This window comes from Cynoglossus semilaevis, chromosome 9 (genome assembly GCF_000523025.1).
Source record: "Cynoglossus semilaevis isolate Cse_v1.0 chromosome 9, Cse_v1.0, whole genome shotgun sequence".
Lineage (NCBI taxonomy): Eukaryota > Metazoa > Chordata > Actinopteri > Pleuronectiformes > Cynoglossidae > Cynoglossus > Cynoglossus semilaevis.
This window is the reverse complement of record NC_024315.1, coordinates 9,012,689-9,023,085: the sequence shown is the minus strand read 5'-3', so window position 1 is coordinate 9,023,085 and position 10,397 is coordinate 9,012,689. Positions and strand designations below refer to the sequence as shown.

The window sequence follows — 10,397 nt, the reverse complement described above, 5'->3', positions numbered from 1 at the left end:
AGGATAACTGACAATTTGTCAAATGGTGGTGAAGCAGCAGGGCCTCAAAGCCGAGTCATTAACCACAGAACAACTCACTCTGATTTTGTCATTGTCACTCTTGTCCTCCATGTCGTCATCGAATTCCTTCTGTGGGTAAATCTCAATCCCATTCATCTCCAATTCCTTTCTCACCTGCAGCAAAAATAATCACAAAAATACTACATTATCGACCGTCAAAATGTTATTGTAAAATATGTCTTCTAAAACTATATAAATTCGCGGTTTACTCAGAGCAACAGAAAATGATTATAAGCACTCTCCTGCACGAACCTTGAAAACAGTGGATCATTCGCGTTAGCATTAGCAATTACGCCAGACCGTTCTAAACACTGTTTATTAGCTTTAAGATTAAACTTCCAGTCCACACCAAATCAGTTAAATATGTATGTTTAACGTTTTTGTAGTTTCAGTTTTATAATTAGTTAATTTCACGTTTTCAAATAAAATCGACACGTTTGGCATTCGTACGACTTCCTCTCCAGAGTTCCAAACGTCAACGGGTCAATTAAAACCAAAAATGGAGACACTGACCTCTGGTGGACATACCAACTAACAGCACCGCAGAATACATTTTTTTTCTATATTTTAATTTTATATCTTTAAAAAATGCCAACTGTTAAATTTATTTTTTAGAAGATTTTCAAATAAGTTTCCATTTCTATAAACGTCTAACACTGAGATTCAGAAATACACAATATTGGGCCCCCAGGCTTTGGTCCAGTGAAGTGACATCATCTACAAATTTCTCAAAATAATTCTTGCTAATCTTTGTTGACACTCACCCGCTGTTTAAATTCCTGCCTCTCTTCCATAGTCATTGTGTCTGCTTTAGCAATGATGGGTATAATGTTGACCGAGTGGCTCAATCGCTTCATGAACTCTATGTCCAGTTGTCGAAGCCTATGAAGGGAAAATGAAAAGGGAAAGTTAAGAAACTAAGGAAAAATCATTTGTAGATTTGGATGTCACGTTTTATAACAGGAGTGGAAGAAATTGTGTTGGTGGTGATGCTGTGATTCAGCAAATAGGTCACATCGCAGGACCAAGGAAACCTGATTTGTCCCTTTCATTCCAGTGCATCTTTTTCATATATAATTTTGATTGGAAGTAACTCACGAGTGCCCAGTTGGGGAGATGAAGTAGAGACAGCAGTGCATCCTGGTGTCAGGTATACGCTTTTTTCTGGTGATGTTTACTTCCTCCTTCAAGAACTTCTCATACTGCTCATTGATGTATTTGGAAATCGGCTCCCAGCTACGAAAACAAACGAAGGGTTCTGTGTTACAGAAAACTGAAATAAAGAATCAAACATTTTTTTATAAAATAAATATATAGCCAGTAATAGAGTAAACCCAAAAGTAGTTGATAAAAATAAAACGTCCAGTGTTGTCGAGCACATCGCTGCAGACGGCGTTATTGATCTTCAGTTGGTGAAACCTACCAGTTGTCATTATTGATTTGGTCTCCAAAGCCTGGAGTGTCGACAACTGTCAGCTTCATCTTTACACCGCCTTCCTCAATAACTGTGAAGAACCAAAAATACAGTGAGACGACACAGAGAAGTACAAGGGTAGATCTAAGAGAAAGAGAGAGATCTTTTACATTTTTTATTTTAATAACAGACACATGACACGACTCTCAGGCACGTCCAACGGCTTTGGCAAGTTTTCTCATTACGTTGTTGTCAAGGTTTCTCAAGCCTCAAAAGTAAACAATAATAAAATTAGTTAAAAAATGAAAAGTTTCACCAAGTTTGATGTGAAATCTGTTTGATTAACTGAATCTTTGCAAAATATTTTTGTCTTTTCACAAAGACGAGTAGGTTGTGAGGAAGATACGCTGCAGAATTCTACGAGATTTGCTTAAAACACCACAAGCAGGTGTTTAGACTCAAAACGGTCTTCGTCTTTGAACCTTTTGCCCTCACACTACTGATAGCTGGAACACATTAATCCTTCACTTTACATAAGATATGATTTCAAGTCATTTTTATTCGTTTGCTAACATTTTACAACTCATTCCACCATTGTAATGTAGAAAAGGTTCTTTTTACTTTATATTATGGTTTTATATATAATTTATATTTTTATATATAATTTATATTTATATATAAATATTTGAAATATTTGACAACATTTCTAAGATACCAGATTAAAACTACCAGATTTTTGTTCCAGAGTATCCTAAGTCTTACATATATATGAAATTATATATAATTATATATAGAGTTGCCCCTTAGGATAAGTTGCAAACCCAGCCAAAGGATGAAAGAAAGTGCGACTTATAGTCTGGAAAATACAGTACTCACTTCCACATTAGAAAATAACTAATGATTATGATGTGAATAAACAGTTCAAAGAAGAGACGTTTCACTGCCAATGATAAGTGTAAAATATACTGTATATGTGCCATTTTATAAAACAGGTCAAAGGCTGTTTCTTCAACCTACCATGAGAAACTGCTTTGATCTCCACTGTTTTGGGAATCTTCTCATCACGTGACCAGCCGGCGCTCCTGCGGCTCACCTGAGACTTGAACAACGTGTTGAGGAGAGTGGACTTTCCCAGCCCACTGTGACCTGAATGACGAGAACAGATGTCAGGCTGTAGGAGAATCCATTTAAGCTCCATCTAAATGGAACCTAGACCCAGATGGTACTGTGACTCACCAACTACCATGATGTTGAAGTCAAAGCCCGTCTTCATGGTTTTCTTCCTCATCTGCTCAATGATGGTGTCAATGCCAATGTATCCCAGCAGAGTGGATCCCCCACTGGAGCTGTGGGAGACAGTGTGACCTCCAGTGTGTGCTGTAGCATGACCCCCGGCATGACCAACACCGTGACCAACACCGTGACTGCCTCCGTGGCTCAGGCTATGGCTCCCGATTGCGACTGGAATCGCACTTGGAGGAGGAACAGAACCTCCTCCGATGCCAAGCCCCTGTGGTGGGAAAGGACTAGAGGGAGAGGGGGCCCCAACATTTGGTGGCTTGGCCGGTACGGCAGGTTTGGGTCTCACTTCTGGAGGAACTACGTCTGACATGTCTACGGAGAAGAGAAAAACAACAAAGTTTAAAGTTATTTGAATAATCCCAGCATTTCTGTGAAATCAAAACTCAATTTCAGAGCTGAGAGTGAACCGACAGAAGAACGTTTTCATTCGGGTTTGACAATGACATTTAAAAGTGACAGAAACATGAATTCACTTTTATTCAGAGGCCGGTGCCTCTGAGGTACTGTTTGGTTTTTATCTGTCATCTCCAGAGACTAGGAATGGCTGCTTGAGGGAAGCCAGAATAAGGACATGAACTCAGGAGGAACACAAAAGCTGCTGCTGAAGAACAGACTGCAGCTGAAGTAGTTCCCAAAGTGTGGGGCGGGCCCCTCGAGTGGGTAGGCACAGCAGGGCAGATTCATTTCAATATCAATATTTTCTTTCGTTGTCTCACAGTAGGCAAAATCATTTTTTGTGTGTGAGTAAAGTTTTGTCATCAAACCTGCCCACGGTGGACGACACATTCGATGAGATTTCAAGTGTAAAAAAAGAACATTTCAAATTTGACTCCACCCGAATAGATGTTACTGAAAAAACAGCACATTGGCATCACCAGAAAACTATTTTAGATACAGGAAATATGTTTCAAAATTACATTGTAACTCAGTAGAAAACCTACCGAATATATATTAAAAACATTTTAGTTATTTATTATAAATATAACAGATATTACCTTTACAGGGAATACAAACATCAATACCAAAGTTATTGTAACAATGTAACAACAAAAATTCCCAATATAGAAGTAATTGTAGAGGGAACTAAAGCTCCAATCTCTACAAGTGGGTCATGACGCAAGGAAGATTGTTTTGGGGGGTATTTTCAGTTTCCATTATTTTTAAGTTTCCATTATCAGAATCATGATCGTGATCGGAAAATATCATTAATATTTCATGTGTGTGACTGGAAGTGGCGTTCCGGCTCAGCATTAGTGACTTATTTTAATGACACATTTTATACGTTTATTCAATAGCTTTTAAAAAAGACGACATAAAACACGTCTCCAGACCAGCGGTGGGCAGACCGTCGCTCACTGAAGGCTGTGCATCCTGATATGTAAACAAAAAGCCAACCTCTCAGCAACTGCTGTTCTTTAATAATAGGTGGATAACGGGTGGTTAAACAACAGTCTGTTGTTATGCATCAGTCCGTTGGGTGAAGCAACTGTATAGACAGATGGTAACAGTAAGAAACGTGGGGCAGAGCCAGGATGTTGTTAGACTCAGCCCTTCAGGCCCCGCACACGGAACAACCAGTCTGTTCCATGATAACAGCCTGTGCAGCTACAGACAGACAGGAGACAGTGAGACAACTTAAACTCACAGACCCAGTGGTCAAACTAACACAGGATTGGTTGGCCTAATGCTCACATTAACTAGTATCAGGAGTGAGGAGGTAGTGGCCAGCTTGATAGTAACTTCTTCTCTGGACTAGACAAGAGGAGAGACACCGCAGCTAAACACAGGTATCAGCAGATATTCACTGAGTCAGTTGTTAATCCACAGGGTCCCTGTGGTCAGACTGGGAGAACTGCTTCAGATTCGGATGGCGTCCGTGTTACGTTGGTGTTATTGTGTTTTCAGAACACAATAACTTTGTGATTTCAGAACAGGAAGTTATCATGCAGTAATTGATATATATCAAAACTAGCGTTCGTAGATTTGTGTGACTGAACAGAAGTGATCATTTTAAGAAATGACAAAGAAAGTCCATGAAAACACCGGTGTGACCTTCATATTAGTGTACTAAACAAAAACAACATTTCAACTAACGTGAAAAAAGATATTAGAACCTCTGTACGACACTAAGACCTCTATGGTCACTTTTAGTTCTAGTGATTAGCATCCTGATCAGATTAGCTGTGGTCTACCAGCAGATAGATCAGTAGATCAGATTAGAATGTTCACTAAGATTTAACAATGGGGCGGCCATGTTGGATCTCAATGTTGCCAAATTATTCACAGTAATCAAACTAGCTACAGTAGCTCCTGTTGTTGTGGTTGTACCTGAAGGCTACCGTCTGTCCTCTCACATGATTGGACGAGAGCAGGGGAAGTAAAGAGTTAAACCACAACATGTCACTCCACCTCTACATGATGCTGAGTCTTTTACAGTGTACATTAAATTACCACAGGAACAATATGTATTTTAATCTAATGATAACGATCTCCTCTTAAGTGTAGTCTGTTTAGCAGAATGTTATGTTCCCAGAGGCTGCAGTGACGAAAACGTCCCGTTCTTCCTGATCAAAGATGCTCATGCTGAAAACAACCACCACCACCACCACCACCACCACCACCAGCAGCAGCAGCAGCAGCCTCTGTGTACATGCAGGAGGCTACGCCGTCACAGGCTGTGGCCCATTGTCTCTGCAGCCTAGCAGAGAAGCTACAGAGTGAACGGCAGCAGGAGCAGTGACGCCTCCGTGTCCCTTCATATCAAACAGCTACAGACGGCACCGACGCTGGTTTACACTTACCGCGTCCTTTCAAACCGACCGGCAGAGAATCTGTTGCGGGGTCAGGAAACCGTGATTTAGCAACGGCGCACGGAGCAAATCCAGCCCGGAGACGAGTGGAGGAGGAGCGGCAGTGATGGGAGTGTGGGTACCTCTGTTCTCCACCTCTCTCCTCTCCTTTAGTCCGTCCGTGAGCGCCCCCTTTCTCCGTAACCACGACGACGAGGTGCGGGGAGATGCAGTGCGCAGGCGCAGATGGTCTTTTCTAAAATTGACTTTTATGGTCGCCTTCAGTGATACGAGCTTTTTTTCTAGGTAGTATTTCAGATGAACAAGCCGTTTGGCTGGGTGGTGCAGTGATATGTAGTACTACCCTCCCGCCACTACGACTGCTTCACTTCTTCATCTCCACCTGTGTTGCTGTCATTCACGCATAAATATATCACACTCGTGTATAATCTGGAAAAAATCTTATTATATTTTACTTTGCCTTCAGATCTTTGATGGTGCACACACATTTATCCCTAAAGAATCTACATATTCATTGAGCACATACATCAAAAAAGTATGAATGGTTTCCGTGACTCTCAGTGGGGCATTAGTTCCAATTACTGAGTGGATTTTAATAGGTACGACAAATCACCCGCCAGGAGGGAGGTCAGTGTGGACCTCATGCTTATGTCCAACAAGACAATTAAAGCCGAGCTGCTTCAGGCAGCTGTGCCAGAATAAGAGACATAACGTAATCAAACACCGACAGCGTGAGTGTGTGAGTGTGTGAGCTCACAGCTAAATATTATCAATGGAGCAGTTTGTCTTTTTTTATATGTTTTTACCCCAAATCAGTCAGCTCTCAAATACTAACCAAAAATACACCAGTACAATTAGACCAAACATATATAAACAAAAAATTATGTAAATTGCCTTTATACGTATTATGAGAGATCGAGAGATTCATTAATAAACAAACTGTTTGTGTCAGAAAATCTTGGCAAACTTAAAATAAAAAAAATAAAAATTGAACTATATATATCTTCTCGAATTATAGCCTGGGATTAGTGCTTAATAAACTGCATATGGATACAGTTTATTACAGGTAATAATGTTATAATAAATATGATTTATATGTTTATACTTACACATTTTATTTTTTAATTAATCCGTTTTCTTTAGCTGTGGGCAGTCCACTTTATTAGGCCATTAAATTAAAATAAATACAATAATAACATAATGGTGTATTTAATCACTGCACAAAAATGTTGTCGATTAGATACTTTAGCAGAAATCGTGTTTACTCTGCAAGCTGGTCATTAGATGTTGCTGGGGGCAACGAGCTAACAAGTAAATACTGTGCATATGTTATTACTAACCGGGGGGGAGAGAGTTAGCAGCTCTAATAGATGGAACAGGCAGTAAAACCTGACTTCAGAATTCTTCCTGTGTAGTAGTATCTGTGTCACTGCAGTACTCACACCTCATCTCACAGTCGCTCTCCCTTTGCCCTCGTTTCGCCTTCCCCTCTGCATGTTCGCCGTGTGTTTGCCTGTTTCTTGTGGCACGTCTTTGTGTGATACTCAGATACTCAGAGGGTTTTTAACCAATGCCCTCCTCAGAGTCACGTCTCTCTCCAGCACGTCTGTTACCCTGCTGATAAGCAGCAGCGTCTTAAATCCCCCCACTGTCCTCTGGGGGCCAAGCCCCTCTCCTGAATTCCCTCCTACATAGTGAAGAGAATTAATAATAAACTCCAGCACTAAAGAGATTAAAACATCAGAGGAAGGGTCCCTTTCATGGTGATGCACTAATGGATGTTTGGACTTTAACAGTGTTTGAGTACTTTGTTTGTTTGTTTTTTATTAGTACTCACCAACATACTCGGAGCCCGGGTAATACATGGTTACGTAATAGGGGTCCTCTGCTTCCTCCATGATAAAAGCTCTCTTTGCCACACAGCAGTTTAGTTGGTTTGCCATCGGAGTGGTTGATGTCTGTTCTGGTTTCTGGTAAACTCTGCTCTGTGTTGAGTCAGAGACGGTGTGTGAACTGTTTGGACTCAGTGACAGCGACCTGCTGACAACACGTTCCTCTGGGGGGCATCCTAACAGCCGCGCCAGCACACTGTGGTCTTCAGGTAGTGCAAACATGTCGCCCTGATTCAGACTGAAATTTAGGTCATTGTGATTTTCATTTTCCAGTGCAGGAGTTCGCTCCCAGTTTTCCAGATGTTTTTGGCGCTGGATGTCAGGGTTTACAGTGTTTTTCTTTCGGGATGGAGTACACTCAACTGGGCCAAGTACAGAGGCCCCCGCATGAGGGTCTCGAAAACATGTCCTAAATCCATGCCGAGATGTCACAGGTTTCTGGTCGATGTCTTTTGACTGGCAGCTGTGATCCCTTGAAGAAGAGCCAGACCGACTCACGTCTCTCTCAGCAGCTTGACTCTGGGCCTTCAACCAGAGCCTGTGTTTCTGAGGAGTTGGAGTTTGTCTGCAGACAGCAGGCGGAGAGTTTTCTGTCAGAGTTAACTTATTGTTCTCTTTTTTAGCTCTTCTGAGACTGAAGCATGATGAAAGCGTTGCATCCACCTCCACATCGTTGCGTAAGTCAAACCTTCTTCTCCTTGTCTCAATATTTGGAGAGACATTGATCTGACTGAAGATGGTCGTGGCGGAACATGAAGCCCCGGCAGCCTGTGGTGAAGCTGTGCTTCTCTCAGGGTACATTTGTTGATGTGACGTCTGATTGTAGTGTCTGTCCTGGGTGTAGTTTGTACCTCCATCACACACTGACTGTGGCTGTCGGTGAACACCGTCAGCAGACTGACTCCCATCACAGCCAGATGAAAAAAACCTTGGACTGCCTGTTGCTCCGTTTGGCACAAACTCCTGTGGATTTCTACTGTTTATTTTCAACTTGGGGATAGCTGAAAACTGCAAATCCCTCTCCAGGGTCCTTGATTTATCTTTTGAACTATTTTCCCTTTTGCTTAAACCATCTTTTTCTTGCAACATGTAGAAACCCTGAAACACAGCTCCCTGTTTCTGGGACTCTAAGTTACTCTGGTTTTGAAGGACTCTGTCCGTCATTGGACTGGATCTTCTCAACTCAGGGTGAGTACGGTCGGGTAAAACCTCTTGATTTAAAATTTTATGCTTTGCCTCATGGGAAAAACTTTCTTTAGGCTCAACGTAGGTGTTTGAGATGGTGATGGACTTGGCACGTCTTTCTTGGGCAACAGGAGACGGTTGTCTGCTTCCCTGGTCGTCCACACCGGTCACTGGGCCCAAGGATGTCGGAGAAGAACTCAGTCTGGGCGCTGGAACAGTTAGAGTCGGAGACACACGCGGCATGGGCTGAAGCTGATGCTGCAGTGGAGAAAAATGACTCAAATGTGGAGTAGAGAGATAAAGAGAATCACTCGGCTTCAGGGTGGAATTTGGCTTCGGAGCAGCAAAAATAGAGATGCAGGGCTTTTCAGAGAAAGTTGGAGAGCTGCGCTGGGTTTGAGTTTTGGTTCTTGGGAGAGTTGATGCTCGTTCTCCGTGAGTTCTCTGTGATGGCTGAAATGATTTACCCCAGGAAGGCTGACCCGACGTCTTTGAAGAGGAAATAGGAACAAACGATCTGAAGCCAAAAGAAAAAAGGAACATTTATGAAACGCAGGTGGAATTCGACTTACTCATGTTATTACTGAATATCAGGCTGTAAATCATTTACCTCCCAGTGGTTTTCTGCAGTGTATTGTGTTTTTCATGGATGAGTCCCTTCTCATCAAATGATGGAATTTGGATTGGTTTCTTTTTAATAACTGGGGAGGAGAGCGAGAGAGGAGGTGACAGACAGACTGATCGATGCTCCCCTGTATGTTTGGAGGATGGAGGTGCTGTAGGCACCGAAGGTTCCAGGCGGTTAAAAGCACTCATCCTGTTTTGGAAAAGGCAAACATCAGTCAAATAAACCACTGATATCGTCTCAAGGACATGGGTGAGCGTTTCACATCATCAACAGTCCAACTATGTAATCAAAAGACATCCCCAAAATCCTATTATTACCTCAGAATCTATTTTCAGAATAAGTACACAGGTGTAAAGTGCCCGGAGTGTTACATTTGTAAAGAGCAAATCCCCAAAGCTGCTGAAAATGGAGTGAATTTAATTGACTTCTCTGCTGAGTAGTTTTTTCTCTATATCCATTCTTTTTTTAAAAAAGGAACAAATATAATTATATGTAAGTGACCAGAGAATCCATCTGAACAATAAATTCCGAGTCTCAGAGCTTAAAAATACTTCTTCTAAAACACTACGACCAATGAGCACAGCCTCCATTTAGTTCATTAAATAAAAGACATTTCCACAAACAGTGAAGGAGGACGGAGAACACACACATACCTGTCTCCTGAGGACGTGTTGTTGTGGTTGAGAGCCTGCGTCTGAGAGACAGCGAGACAAAGAGTACAGCAGTAGGAAGTGGCGGGCACTGAAGTGTCATTCTCTCCATTCCTCAGCACAGAGGCTCCACTGTTCCACTCCCACACTGGACACTCACTTCTATGAAGTTCTTCACACACTGTCTGTGAAGTCCCAATGTGTTCTGATGTCTGATTACTGCACAGCTCCAACGTGCATCAACATGTTTTACATTTGCTGTCGCACCAACTGCTTCATAAGTAACAAGAAATGTAGTTTTCTGTTGAGATTTGAATTGTTCCTGAAAATCCACATCAAATATTATACGACATTTGTTTTTAGTTTGAAAGTATTCAGTGTAGTGAAGCAATGATTTATGTGCTGCAAATAATTTGTCTTTGTTTGTCTATGCAACTGTGCCAGGCAGAACAATGA

At 41.8% G+C, this 10,397-nt stretch overlaps 1 protein-coding gene and 1 long non-coding RNA gene across 5 annotated transcripts in view; one reads left to right on the top strand and one right to left on the bottom strand.

The window, feature by feature from the left end:
- septin3 (septin 3) overlaps positions 1-8,665 on the bottom strand; it is an 11,361-nt gene extending 2,696 nt beyond the window's left edge. Inside the window, exons 1-7 of one of the 4 annotated variants that reach the window (XM_025058659.1) lie at positions 7,424-8,665; positions 2,711-3,088; positions 2,492-2,620; positions 1,484-1,565; positions 1,159-1,296; positions 825-942; positions 79-174 (exon numbers count right to left, since the gene is read on the bottom strand). In XM_025058659.1, coding sequence (XP_024914427.1) covers positions 79-174; positions 825-942; positions 1,159-1,296; positions 1,484-1,565; positions 2,492-2,620; positions 2,711-3,088; positions 7,424-8,642 — 2,160 coding nt within the window. In that variant the 5' untranslated portion in view covers positions 8,643-8,665. Of the gene's footprint in view, positions 1-78; positions 175-824; positions 943-1,158; positions 1,297-1,483; positions 1,566-2,491; positions 2,621-2,710; positions 3,089-5,577; positions 6,056-6,926; positions 7,171-7,423 lie in introns of those variants that run through there. The other 3 variants (XM_017035547.2, XM_025058658.1, XM_008317031.3) reach the window with 3 other exon arrangements.
- On the top strand, positions 7,550-9,192 carry LOC112487492 (uncharacterized). Its single transcript, XR_003050622.1, has 3 exons — positions 7,550-7,687; positions 8,102-8,666; positions 8,738-9,192. It is a non-coding gene; the product is annotated as an uncharacterized LOC112487492 (long non-coding RNA).
- Positions 9,193-10,397: the final 1,205 nt, after the last annotated feature.